The following is a 14693-nucleotide window of genomic DNA, read 5'->3' as shown; positions in this document are numbered from 1 at the left end:
ACAGTTCTGATTTGAATTCGGCGCGGCGTAAACTCAAAAGGTCTCTCAGGTCGAGCTACAGCGGGAGGAACGACCCGCTGCTTACACGTCGACTGCAAACGGTAAAGCTCCAGACCCGAGCGCGTTACGATGATGGCGGGAGAAAGTAAAAACACGGCGCTGGCGGTGATGTTATTGTTGGGCCGACGCACAGCGCAAGAATGTCAGTAAGGAGGCACAGATGTCTGGGTACGAAACATAAATAGCACCGCATTTATGTATACTGTTAATCTGCCAAGGGAAGAAATAATATTAGGCCTATAGTCCATGAGTCTCAAACACCTCAGTTTCAAACAAGAGTTTCATGAATTAATTTACTTTAATATCAGTTCTTCTTCAGACAGTCTGCCAGTTCTCCTTGTTACTTTCATTAAACAATGAAGTCTAATAGTATTAAACAGCGGTTTGTCGTATACGTCAGGATTTCACTTTGTCTACATTGATAATCCCCGACTAGGACCAGTAATCAGATCAAAAATGGAAGACGATATTTATTTAATCGCAGCCGACAGTCATCAGCATTACAGAACAAATGAATACTGCAAAACTCCCATTTTCTTATAGCTAACCCCATTAACACACGTGGACTGGTCTAGATTCCAGTCTAGATTTCTGTTTTGTCTACAATCCAGCACATTGGCATCTAGCAAAAACCAAAAAATGCAATAGGGTGCAGAACATTAGAGTATGTTCTCCAGGATTTGGAAAACCATGTCTGGTCATAAATCCAGCATCCCAAATTCCCAATCATTAGAAGAGAATCCCTCCCTATTCCAGGAAATTAAAGGTGTGTGAAACCCACAGCTTTCTATTAACATTGGTCCTGTAGGCGTCCACAGGAAATGTCCACGTTCAGACTTGAGCACGGATGTCACTGCTTTAGACAGGTAAAGTCAGCCATCATGGCACCATCTCGCTAGAGGGACGAGATGACATCACAATGGGCTCTGTTTGTTTGCACAATAGCCAGACTCCCAGTAACAACAGCGCAATGAGACCACGCGGACAGACCGCTTTGCAAACTGGCACCCTCTCGTGAGGTCCCACACAAGTAAAAAGAAAGTATATTCTTTGGGAAGTAATTTCAAACAAATCGATATTCAAAAAACCCAATGGTTCTCAGGAGTAAATGGTTGAAAAAATCTGACCTTCCCTAAACAAACTGACCTCGCTAACAGCAGTGCTGTACCTGTTATTTCATTCAGACCGGTCAGTATATATTAAAAACAATAAGCTGAAACATAATGCTAATTCAGTCATAACCTCACATTCAGTAGTCAAACAGTTGATCTGATCCCTATTGTGGAGTGCCATGCATATTCAATAACCACAACAGTAAAGCTCAACACAGAACTATAAAGGCAACTAAGACCATGCACCGCAACAATCCTTCAAGTACTTTCATCAACCATCATATTTAGACTTCCATGTGAAACACATACTTTATCAACCCGCCCACCCCCTCTTTTCTGCTCCCAAAATTATTTTCCTGGGCTTTTAAACTCTGCTAGCCGCATATGTCTGTGGACCGGTGGAGTTTAGAGTCTGGGGCCAGGCTTGAATGGGTTTCTGACAGGGCGTCTGTCTGAAGACAAAGCCAGCCCAGTTCTCTCCTCCGCCCCGGCGCTCTAAACACTCTCCCCCGGCAGCTCCCCAGGCCCCAGACAACCGCAGCAGGTTAGCTTCACCATTTATTATTTCAATTTCCTTCTGCGCTACGTAGCGCGCTGCGGCATGAGGCCTCACCGGCTCGCGGGTAACCAGATTACCATGGCCCCTCAGAGCAGAAAAGCACCGGCCAACTGTGAAGTCTTTACGCCGCACGGACACAACCCTACATAAATAATTTTTGCCGTTATACGTGGCTGCAGATGTCTTGGAACGCGTCTTTGAAAAAAAAAAAAAAAACGCAGTTGGGTTTGGTTTGAACTCAAATCATTTTGCACTTCAGAAAATTTAGAAACTGAAACTTCTGCTTCATAGCAATACCAGAGTAAGTGGTGTATAGACATGTTGGGGCACTGTTCTGGCATTTTGGAACTAGTCCAATTGAAAGAGCAGGGGAATGAGGGTCAGTCTCATATACTGGAAATGGCATGTGGTTTGACTTAAAGCACATAATTGCTATGTGTCAGGAGAGAAGCGGAACATGTTGGCAATTACAACATTCAGTGAATATTACCCAGAATAATTCTGTGGGCTATCGACCTCATTAGGCCCAAATAATAAAATTTGAAATATGAAACATGTTGCTGTCGGCCATCTTGGGCAAACTTTAAAGTTTCAGTTACAAAACAAGTGCTCTGGTTAGCACTTAACTTGTACAGTGCGCCCACAGTAAGGGGCAGCACAAAAGTTACCCAATTAACTGGTTCAGCGGCCTTGGCGCTTCGACCAACTGTCGGACAGAGAGGAAGGTGACTAACGCCCACCGACCCACGCACAGCTGTGAGAGTGACAGCACCTTTATGCTAAAAATGCACGGAAGGAAGGCACATTCACCCTCGGAGCGATGGGCGGAGCCTGCTGAGTGACGGACGATGGGGGGGGGGGGCTCGTACCTTGCCATCCAGTCTGGCGACGCCCCCCGAGCTCACGCGCACATTGCGGGGGGGGAGGGTGAAAGCGGGGGGGTCGCTGGCGACGGGTCCCTGGGACAGGGTCAGGCTGGCCTTGGTAACAAGCTGCACATCACCCATGTCTCACTGTGCAAAGAGGAGAGAAACACACAGGCAGTTTGTCATTATTTTACCCCTTCACTGCAAAAACTTACACACAACTACTGCTGGCTAATTGCCCTGTTGAAAGGAAATAACCAACATTTGATTATAGTCTGTCAGAACAACATGTTCTCTTGATCTACTGTAGATAAAGGATATTTATAGGTTTATACAGTTGAATGTATCATACTATCATATGATAATAAGAACACCTACTGCTTGGAGCAGTTTACCAAAGAAATTAAGAATAACATGAAATACCACTCCCTAAAATATGTCATTCAAAATTCTTCCTATATAAACGAATATTGAATTTCCCTACAAACCAGCCAGAGCTTCTTTTTTTTTTGGCCCAATACTGCAGGTGAAGCTTAAGCATGACATACTATGGAAGTAGCCAAAATAAAAGATACAGAGATACAGTGTGTGGGTGCATTTTTCTCATTATATTCAGCCATGTTTGTTACTACATGACTTGTAAAATCACTGTCTAGTTCAGTTATGACTACTCCTTTGTCTGAAAAGACAAAAAATTTTTACACATTACTTGCAAACACAATCTTGCAAACTCTTATCTAACTTAGACTAAATATGGCTTGTTTTTACAAGATGTTTTTACAAGATGAGCTATGTTATAAATTGGATGTTTAAAATGTACAAAGAAAATTACAACCAAATGGGGTTTTCATTCGTAATATTATAAAAGGAAACAGCCGAAAAGTTAGTTCAATAATTTATTTCAATATCAACTTTCACAGAACGAATACTAACAGCCAGCACATGACCAAGCAGAGAATATGCTCATGGAAGCACAAACAAACAAACAAAAAACAACCTAAAAAATATATAGTGTGTCCCCCACAATGTTCTACACACTATTGCTCAATGAAACTGTCCTGTTCAGACACAATTCCACAAAAGCTAAAAAAAATCTGCATCTGGCTTACTTACTTTCACAGTGAAGTATTACAACAGTGGGGGGAAAAAATCAGAAGAGATAAAAGACAGAATGATGTGATGTTGTTGAGCAGATTATTACCCCATCTTCTGCTTCTCAAACTGTTTCTTAAAAATCCGAGAGGACCTCAGGATGTGGGCTGGTACCGGACCAAGAACCACACCGGTGCGGTTTCACACCCGAGGTGCTGCGCCATTTAATTTCCACACAGGCCGTAAAGCTGACCAAAGTGTGTAACACTGGTGCATGCTCGTGTGCAAGTGTGAAGGGCACTGTATAATCGTCTATATACGTTCTAGCACAACTGTAACATTTTCAAAACAAATACCGAGAAGATACACGACACCTGAAAATGATCTGGCATTCAGAAAATTCTCCCAAGTTATCTTCCATAGTGTTTCATAAGATTGGTGAACATACCTAAAAATCAACCAAGAAGTTTAACTGAATGCAAAATTGTTTTGCTGTGGCCATATCAGTCTCCACACGCCAACAAACTTGCGGTGCGAAGCCTTAAAACCACTGTTGAATGAATATTTGATGAGTTCCTGAGAGTTTTATCTGCTCTAATACATGCTAAAATAAGCACAGAGAAAATGGTCACAGAAAACAGCTGCAATACAGTCTGTGCTCAACAAGTTTATTCAGGACAGGCCAACCATGACTGGTTGACAGAATTCCATTGTGTACGTGAACTTTCTCCACCCCATAATAGGCACAATAATATGATGTACATGTTAGGGTTGCTGTACTTCAGACCAGAAGACCTAGGTTTCACAATGATATTGGATGAATTAGTGTGTTCCTGAATTTTTCACCTTAGGTGCATGGGCGCTCCTTGAAAAGAAATATGTCCGCGCGGAGCCCTGAATGGTCGATATGTACCGTGAGCTTCGCGACTAGCCATGGACATGGGCTGCAGCAATTAAGTAAACTAATACAACTATTCAATAACCTGTTCCAATGAGAAAGGTATACTGATAATGCTTATGGTCACAGGCCACGCTATACCAATAATAAAAATAATACAAATTATTTCATACAATACTTTTAGCCCAAAGTGCTTTATAGTATACAAAGTATACTGTAAAAATAAAAATACATATTGGTAGAAAAATGATTGTGGATTAAGAACAATCAGAGGCATAAAAAGAAAATCCATAAAATTCTAAATCACAACAACGTAAGCGCACAAAAAATAGTAATTCTATTCAATAATATATTTCATTTTCTTACAGAACACAAAGGCTATTGCCGCATACCATTTGAGTCCACGCAGGTTCTTTTCTCCACCGAGCATGCGCGATTGTGCCCTGCTGGAAAAGTATTGTAAATTTACGGAAAACCTGCCTGGCATGCAGTCACTCGTGAACCGGAGACGTGTCAGGACTCGACGCGGACGCAGGGCGCTACCTTTCCCGTCGTCGGGCACATGCCAAGCACCCCTGGCCCCCGGTGCTGACATGCCCGAAGCTGACAACAAAAATATCGTGCAGTCTCATATCATTAAAATGATTACGATATAATGGATTCTGTTTTCCAGCTGATTCTGTTGGGACTCGCGACAGTGCCTTGGCCTGGTTTGTAGGTATTAAAAATGCAAGTCTAGACTGGCCTTGAATGCACCATATAATTATTTTGCATCTTTGTTTATTTTTACTCTGGGTGACTCCCTTATTTAACGGTCAACTGGTTTTCCATGAAAATGCCACCAAAACACCAGTGCACAATCATCTGCTGAGAAGAGTTGATGGTGGTGAGTTCTGGCATGAGATTTATTCAGTTTGTGGGTTGTAGGGTGTGATTGAGACTCTGGACTGCGTTGCAACTGATGTTGCTAACTGCGGGGGGGGGGGGGGGGGGGGGGTGATTGAGATAGTTGACTGGGGGGGATGATTGTTATTGACATTGTTGACTAGGGTGTGTGACTAAGATTGTTGATGGGGGATGGGGGGGGGGGGTGATTTGTTCAGCCTGAAAGTGTGCTAAAGATACTACCATGAACATGATAAAGATTTCACAATGTGTGCACTGTAATATAAGACAGAGGTGATCTGAAATGAATCTACTCAATCAGCATACACAGTAACTAACTGACCAGAGATTCTTTCCATTATGGCTGTTTTCTTTTCACGTTTGAGCATTGCAGTTACACTACATGGCCAAATGTATGTGGACACCTGACATCCAACATCTCATCTGAAATTATGGGCATTATTAACATGAAGTTGGTCCACCCCTTGCTGCTAGAACAACATCCTCTTCTGGGGAGGCTTCATACTAGATGTTGGAACATTTCTGCAGGGATTTGCTTCCATTCAGGCAGAAGAGCATTAGTGAGGTCAGGCACTGATTGGGCGATTAAGCCAGGCTCACAGTTGGTTTCCAACTGATCCCAAAGGTGTTGGATGGGGTTGAGGTCAGGGCTCTGTGCAGGCCAGTCAAGTTGTTCCACACCATTCTCAACAAAATCACTTCAATATGGACCTCACTGTGTGGCCGGGGCGTTGTCACGCTGTAACAGGAAAGGGCCTTCCCTAAACTGTTGGGGAAGCACAGAATCGTCTAGAATGTGATTGTATGCTGTAGCATTAAGATTTGCCATCACTGGAACTAAGCGGCCTAGCCCAAACCATAAGTAGAATCAGGTGTCGTAGTGCTGGGCTAAAACAAAAACCTGCGCCCCATAGCGGCCCTTTGGGATAAGACTGGACGCCCCTGCTGTAGGGTCTGAACGCCAGAGCTCGGTCATGCGTGGAACCCCCAGAGAAAGGGGCCGGTGGAGCGGTACCCCGGTACCCTGCTGGCTGCGTAATCCGCTGGACTCTTCACGCCCGTCTTCCCCTGTTTGTACTCGCCTCTTAGCCTCTTAACATTCTTAGCGCTCATAATACAGACTTTCTTCTGATTCTCAAACGTGTGTTAAAAGAGCCAATGCCCACAGCAGTGAGGAAGGTGCAAATATCGTGTCTGTGCTACAAATGTGTAACTCTCATTAATTTATTCTGTAAGGACTACCGTTTCAGCCTATTCGTTTGGTTTCTTCTGCAGCGAGTGTAACTTCTTCGTTTACATCAGTAGACGCTCATGGGCACTGTAATTAGAAGGTCAAATAAGTCCATATGGCACCTTTGCATGCAAGACACTGAAATAAAACGAAAGCAAACACATAATCAGTCAGTCCTCCGTACACCACGTTGGCACTGTGCCACAGGTTTTGACTTTATTACAGCTTGATAGCGGGCTTGGATGCTCAACATAACTGCCCTTCTCCCCCTGCAAAACATGCTGTCAGCTCCACGAGGGGAGGGCGGAAGCCCATCATGCCTCTGATTCAGTGTGGCTATATTCCCCTGGCCAAGGTCCTGCTGCAGCTAAAACACCTTCCTCTCCATAGCACTCTCAATGCCCGATGCTCCTGAAACATTCTGCAACTGGCTAGCCTTGAGCAGCATGCTAATGTCACACCCGCATGCTCCCGTCCGCAAAGAACAACAGCTCTACGCACACAGGACTTCCGAGCGTCAGCCTACCTCCTGCACTCACAGAACAGGAGTCACAAACAGAGGTTTCCAGTGTTTGTGTATGTTTGTTTCTGTGCACGCTGAAAACCATATGAGCCTTCACATCTCATATGTTGTATACAAGATGCAGAGGGTATGAAATCTTTTTCTGTCTCATATGACATAAGTTGTCTTGTCTGTAAGAACTATACATAAAACATGAGAAGCGGAATAATGTCTGTCGAACGACAGCATCACATGTCAGAAAGTTGGAACTGAGGCCATGTTTTTGTCTGACTTTTTTTATGCCGAGTGCAATAGGAACACATGGTACAAATTAAAAGAGAAACGCTGGTTTTAATTTATATGGCTCTCTAATGTTCAGAATCAAAGAGCAGCTTACAGACTCTGTAGACAAATTGAAAGAATGGAATGTAAACAAATGTTTAGTACATTAAGATTAATTCGAGCGAAGTTCGTTACTGGCTAATAAGTTTGCTGTAGCCTTCCCGTCTCCCACATGACTACCGTTACTAAGATGGATACCTTAAAAACAAACAAAAAAAAAAAAACACCAAGCATTGGCAGGAAGAGTACACAAGAAACACTCTCCACCTTGGGCTATTTGTGGACAGACACCATACAGTACAAATATGGAAGCTATTCTTCTCCTAGCCGATACAAAATGTCCAAGACCTCTGTATTCACTAATCAGGTCCAGCACTCACTTCCATGGTCAAATTGCCTTGAGACTGCACTTTTTTTAGCCACTCTTGTCTACCTTTTCATGAGACCATGACCAAACACATACCTTTTGAACTGAATACCTACACACCAGCTTTGCTCTTGGAATAGCTTCAGTGTATGTTTCAGAGCAACCAACTCAACTACGTAATCCAACCAGGATCTTCATCAACATCTTATGAAGGTGGTGTTGATCGGTTTTTTTCAATTCGATTTTCTTTGTTTATGTTTGCTTTTTGCTGTTCTTTTGCCTTGTTCCTGATTTCTTTTGCCAACATCAAGATTTACCCAGTTTACTTGACTATTTTTCTGAAAACTCACACCTGAAGGATGGGCATAGCCGTGAGAAAGTAACAGTGTAGTACAGTAGGCACCATGTCCAACTCTTCTCATTGCTTCAGTGGGGACAGGAGAGTAGCTTGCCCTGCTGTGCACTAGATTGGTGTAACAGCTGAATCTATTAGGAGAGAAACTAATCTGATGCAAGATAAAAAGACAAATTAAAAATATTTGTTTCTATTAGTTCTCTCTATTCCCCAGGGTCAGAAGGAAAAGCAAGGCCATTTTTCCACCAGCAACGATACGAACCAGGAGTGGCCTCATGTACATGAAAACACTTTATTTCAAAACTATTTTCTTTTTTAATCTATTTTGGAATTATACATGGTTATCCTGCTGTCATTTACAACATGAAGAGTAGCAGGCCGTCATTATCAACAGTCCACAGACAGGCTGGGCTTTTATTATTTTTAATTCTGGGAACACAGATAACAGAGCTCTGCTTGTGTTCTGCCAGTCCTCCCGTCGCTGAACACAGTGAGCGCTCCAAAACGTGTTTGCCCAACACTGGTTAACATGACCTCGCGTCGGAGCAACTTCAGAGCCAGCTGACGATTTGATTCTTTTGCAGCAAAAAAAGCGAAAACAACGTCACGGACTAGACAAATGGCGCACCGCACTGCACCTGAATAAATAAAGTTTATGAACAATCCATCAGTAGAATTTATCGGTGAAAAAGAGAAGGAGGATGAAGGCCGGGAATATTATGATAATGATGATGATAATGATGATGATGAGGATGAGGAAGAAAAAGAAGAAGCAGGACTGTGCTATAGTCTTCTTCAAAATAGCTTCATCTGTAATGCATCAGAATGCAAGGCTACTGAATGCTGAGCAGTAGAAAGCAGTAACAATAGGGCACGGCACATCATAAGCGTTCAGGCTTTTAAATATCACATTCAGACATATTCAGACAAAACATTCCAATCTGTATTTCAAAGAACACAATTACATTTTGAAAAAATACTGGTACAGCAGATGAGACATTTAATCAATTTCCATATGCAAGTAATTAGGCAATGCACAAAGAATGTTCACAATATCACAGGTGCAGCTTTCTCCCAGCGTTCAGAAAAGGCGGATTTCCAACAGCAGGTCCTTATTTAAATTCCCAGGGACGGAATTCTGTGGAATGCAGAGTTTGTTTCATTTATCAGCCGTTTCTCTGACACCGGGTAAATCTGTCGCATTTGTTTTAGTGAAGATTTTACATGGCCGAGGGGTCGTCTACCATATCAGGAATGCCCTGTGTGAAATCAGCGATTGGACAGTCAGATAACAGCCCCATCCAGCCACAGGTTAATAACCTATGAGACATTCCATTAAGATGTGACACACACACACACACACACACACACACACACACGCACAGTATTGGCTTATCTCGTTACGAATGTCACAAACTTCTGCCGTGACCTGATAAACTACCTCAGCCCACGGTGTTAAGGGTTTAAATATGTGGCGAAAAAGCACCTACAGTGACAGGTTCAAATGCTCGGCCAGCTAAATGGAATGCACTGGACCACCTCCAACCAATCAGCTTAAAAAAACAAAGACCCACTGAAGGAACTGGCTGATATTTTTCGGAGAAAATAACTCACATTCAGTCACTATCTGCACACAATGAATAGACACTATCTGACAGACTCATTTGGTAGTGGAAACAAGACCCCAGCATATGACGGGCCCTGACTAATACAACTGAGTATTGCAACTGTATAAAAGTGGAATAAAATAAGATTTGACTAAATTAAAGTCGTCCTTCTTCTCTCTGATGTAAACAAGAAGTATAATAAATGCTACCAATGGAGGCTTTTTAAAGTAAACCTCGTCTATTGGTGAGATTTGGTCTGTGTTTTTCCTCCCCACTCTGAATCTCATGTGAAAATGTTGTTTCTTTACCAAACTTTTTGTCTCCTGACTGCTATCTTCCACGGGTGACATTACATTCAGCTTTAGCGCCTTTATCCAACGTACAAAGTGCTGGTTCACTAGGCAAGAAACACTAGAAGAAGTAGACGAGTGCCAGATGACAATCGATCAGACAACCTGAGAGTAGCTGTTCAGAACAGAATGTCAGTACAACTGCACGAATCACAGTTCATTCCAATCGCTTATTTTAAGTGTCCCCCTCTCCTTGGTCCACGCCTGACCTGAAAAAACCGATCGAGGCCCGCCATCTTTAAGGACGTTCCAATCCGGTTAAGTGCTCCTCTGAGGAGCGAGGAGCAAAGACACTCCCAAAGGAGAGCGTACGCAAGTGCAGCCATCGCGGAAGTCATTTCTCAAAATGTGTGACGTATAAATGATCCACCTGTGGCTCCACCTCTCCACGTCTGCCACATTTGCAACCGACGTGGCTTGAAAACTGATGCTGAGCAAGGACGTTCCTTTTGCCCAATACCCGCTGCCTCGATTACTCCCTCCTCGCGTCTCATCCGTGCGATCGCTTCCCCGTGTCCTCCGTCGGGTGGAGCTCAGTTCGGCACAGGGCCGCAGCGTAGTACAACGGGCAAAGAGCTGGCCTCGTGACCGAAAGGTCACAGGTTCAATACCCAGGTCAGACACTGTCGTTGTACCATTGAGCAAGGCACTTGACCTGTATTGCTCCTGTACAAATGGATGTAAAAGTTGTGGAAGTCACTCTGGACAAAAGCGTCTGCTAAATGCCTGTAACGTAACGTAATGGAGCTGCGGTAAGGAGCGAGGAACGGACGCGAGGAAGAAGAAGAGGACTGGAAAGAACCCGGAGCCTTGGCTGATTCCGCGATGGCACGCTCTCCTCAGCAGTTCATCACCATCGCTTTAGCGTCAGTAACATCGGCGCAGCTGCTGCAGACCTGGCTGCCGTCTCCAGGTCGATATCAGCATCAATCAGCACGGAGACGAGCAAAATGAAAACCAGAGACACTGTTGCACATCTCCAAATCTCAACCAAATGCTTCCAACGTATTTTAAATAATAAAAATGCACAATATCAGCCATCAGCCAATTGCATTACGTTATTTGCATGCTTAGCAGATACCCTAATCCATAGGGACATACAGCATACAGTTTATGTCTTCTTTTTCTGAAACATAATCCATCTATACAGCCAAATATTTCACTGAAGCCACTGGGCTAAGTACTCTATTCAAGGCAACAACAACATTGCCTCACCCCTGTAATACAAGCTCGTCAACCACTGCACTACACTGCCTCCGGGCTTTTTGGCAGGCGTCGCTACGACACACCGAACACAAAACTACAGTTAGGAATGCCGTACCACACAACACATCAACACCTCTCCTGATTGGTGGAGTGGAGGACCTAGTTGGCATGACGGTGCATTATGGTGCAGCAGACACCACAGGAGAAGCTGGTTTGCCGTCAGCCCCCCAGGCCGCCCAGCGACACCCTTCAGACCAGGGCTCCAGTCAGGCACAACGGGTACGTGACAGGGAGAAGGGCTGCTGCGGACCAGAGCCTGGAGCTGGAACCACAGAGGATACTGGCAGGAATAAGATAAGGGCTCTGCTTCTGGCACTTGATTAGTTTACGTTAAACAAAATTTCAGCCCAGGGTGAAACGATACGATGTCACTGAACGTTAAACACTGCCGAAGCAGCTGGTTTTTAGCTGAAGAGTATACGTTTTGGAGATCTGAAACGTCTACGTAACATCTTATACAATTTCCTTCGGTCAAACGTGCAGAATGCACACCTGCAGTACAGACTGTAAAAGCAGGATTAGGCCCAAACAGAGCGTGTTTATGCCTGATCTGAGACACCTTCCTGAACTTGCTGATGAATGTTAAACCCACCCAGCTCATGTGTGCCTTGAGGAGGGGCTGAGGTTTGTTGAGGGCCACGTTCAGGGAGCAGCAAAGCCAGGAAAGCAGCGGTGAGCCAGGGTACAGCTGCAGGAACGGGATTCTTTTACTGCGTTAGCATCGCAGACTCGCGGCTCATCTGTGTTTAATTGCTTTTGGCTCGGCCGCCTCGGGACTGATTCCTATCCCCCGCTCGTTTAGGTGCACGTGAGGCTTTTGAAAGTTTCAGGAAGAAAAATGGTAGACTAAATAATTAATGAGACGAGGATTAGCAGAAGACATTCTCCCTCCTGGGTACATAGTTAGTCAGTGGAATGGACCGTCACTCTTTTAAAAACAATCCTGCACTGAAAAAGGTGAAATGTTGGATCAACTTCAAAAATTCTTCAGAATTCTTCTTCAAGTGATCACATCTAAAAATTACAAATTTAGAACAGATAGGTTGATTTAATGAAATTTAACTTGGTTGAGTCTAATTAAAATTTTAAATGTGACCACTTGAAGAACATGTCACTTTTTTGCACAGTGCCCCACACCCCTATGCCAGTCGGTTAATGGAGGCTCACACACATGCACAATGTTTCGTTTGTTTATGCTTGGATCAAGGGAGGTCGCTGTTTAATTACAGGTTCAATTCATCCATCACTCAAATAAATTAAACTCTCTATCTGGGGAAAAGTAACACGGCCAGACAACGGAAATACCGTATCTGGGGCAGTATGCTACGATAGCCAGAAGGGGTGACATCCTCGTGCCAAAATAACGCGTGAGCTGTCTGGATCACCGTACCGAAGCACTAAAATAGCAATGATGTGCTTTGGAATCAGACATACACGATACCGTATACAAAGCAATGCCTCGCACAAAAAAGAGGGGAAAAAACGAACACAAGATTCCAGCCAGGGAAATGTCACAAATGGTTTCAATCGAATATTTCCTGAATTGACTCAGTCTGTGTGACTGCGTCTGTGTGCAGCTTTTGGAGACGTATTAGTCCACTAGCTGGAAAGAAAGCCTGATTTAAAGTGTAGACCAACTGATTGTAATTTATAGCACCACCATAAGAATTTGATGCTTGAATCATTTCAAAAGCAGCTATGAACATATATAAACATATGGTTAATATGTAAAGACACATACATGACTAGTACATTACTAGACATAAGTTTGAACCTGCACCGTGTTTTACAACACGTTACGCGTGACGGCAACCTGTTCATTTTCTGTGCAATATATTATTCAACTCTCAACAAAACTGAATCATGATATGAAGCTTGTATTATACAAAATTAGTATTAAGCAGTAGTAGTCTAATGGTACGGTAGTAAAAAAAGACTATAAGATCATAATTATACAGACGCAGTTCATGCATATCAGAAGTTAAATGACTGGCATTGCCTACTTATAAATAACCACGCACCATTGAACAGTTTTTAACATCATGAAACTGAATGTATAACTTTTGTCGGACCATTAATATTCATCACACGTTTGTCGAATAGAACTGGGGGTATATGGTAAGACTTGAACCCTGCGAGTTCCAGGTGCATGTATCTATGGACAATGATGAAAATGATCAGCCGGCAACTGGACTTTGCCGCGCTGTTTCCCACACATTTCAGACACAACTACCAGTCTCAGTTTTCCTAACATGCTGGCACGTGTAACAGCTGGATAACCGCAGAAAAATAATCCTTGAATTTAAACAAACCATGAAAAACTCAGGCGAGATTTAGAGTTCACCTATTCATTTTCCATTATGCATTCAAAAACCCACACAAACATCTATTTTGCAACATTTTACAACTATTTGCAAATACAGTAACCTTTGTACAATTAAAAAATTCAGAAATACCACAGATATGTGTAAACATTTGGGTGACAAAGAAGAGATCACATAACTTCGTTTCAAAGTTCAGTGTACCTACCTAATCGGCACGTTGCTGAGCGCTCCAATCAAGCAGGCTAGTGGCGTCAACAATCTTTTCAGTTCTCCGTTTGGAATCCAAATTCTGCTACTCTGCGGGAAGCTGTTTCTTGGATGTTTGGGAAGTGAAACACGATTCCAGGAATACAGGTTACTTAAATGTAGGACGTGTTACCGTCGACCTTATTTGGACATGCTTTCAATTTTTTTCTGCCTGTTGAATTTGAAAGCTTGCTGGCGTGAATCCTAGCAACACATGTCAGCGACCCATCGAAGAGGTCTTGCGATACAGACAGTAAAAGGGGAAGGTCTTAAATTGAACAAGCCTACCTTATTAACTGGATGCAAACCGTAGGCTACGTGCATGTAGACAGTTTACTTATTTGACCAGTGTATCCCGTATTATGTTCCATATTATGATGATCCATTTAATTGATCTGTAGGCTACGTGGCGTTGAGAAAGTAAACCGAATTTCTGCATAACCTGATTTATCGCTCAACATTGCCACTGTAACAGCTTACAACTGACCTTGGGATGATGTTGTAATTGTTATGATATAGCCTACTATTGCATGCACACACTTCACTAAAATATTTCCTGTTGCCTTTCTGGAACGTTTATTTTATGTAAATAAAACAGTTTCGACAGCAT

The 14693-nt window shown here is 43.2% G+C and overlaps 1 protein-coding gene across 2 annotated transcripts in view; it reads right to left on the bottom strand.

Annotated features, from left to right (window-relative positions):
• Positions 1–14312, bottom strand: part of mylka (myosin, light chain kinase a) — a 60773-nt gene extending 46461 nt beyond the window's left edge. For both annotated transcript variants that reach the window (XM_064311815.1, XM_064311816.1), the window contains exons 1-2: positions 14043–14312; positions 2601–2744 (exon numbers count right to left, since the gene is read on the bottom strand). In XM_064311815.1, coding sequence (XP_064167885.1) covers positions 2601–2738 — 138 coding nt within the window. In that variant the 5' untranslated portion in view covers positions 2739–2744; positions 14043–14312. The remainder of the gene's footprint in view (positions 1–2600; positions 2745–14042) is intronic.
• Positions 14313–14693: the final 381 nt, after the last annotated feature.

Source organism: Anguilla rostrata, chromosome 15, assembly GCF_018555375.3.
Source record: "Anguilla rostrata isolate EN2019 chromosome 15, ASM1855537v3, whole genome shotgun sequence".
NCBI lineage: Eukaryota > Metazoa > Chordata > Actinopteri > Anguilliformes > Anguillidae > Anguilla > Anguilla rostrata.
The sequence above is the reverse complement of the archived record's forward strand: the minus strand, read 5'-3'. Positions and strand labels throughout refer to the sequence as shown.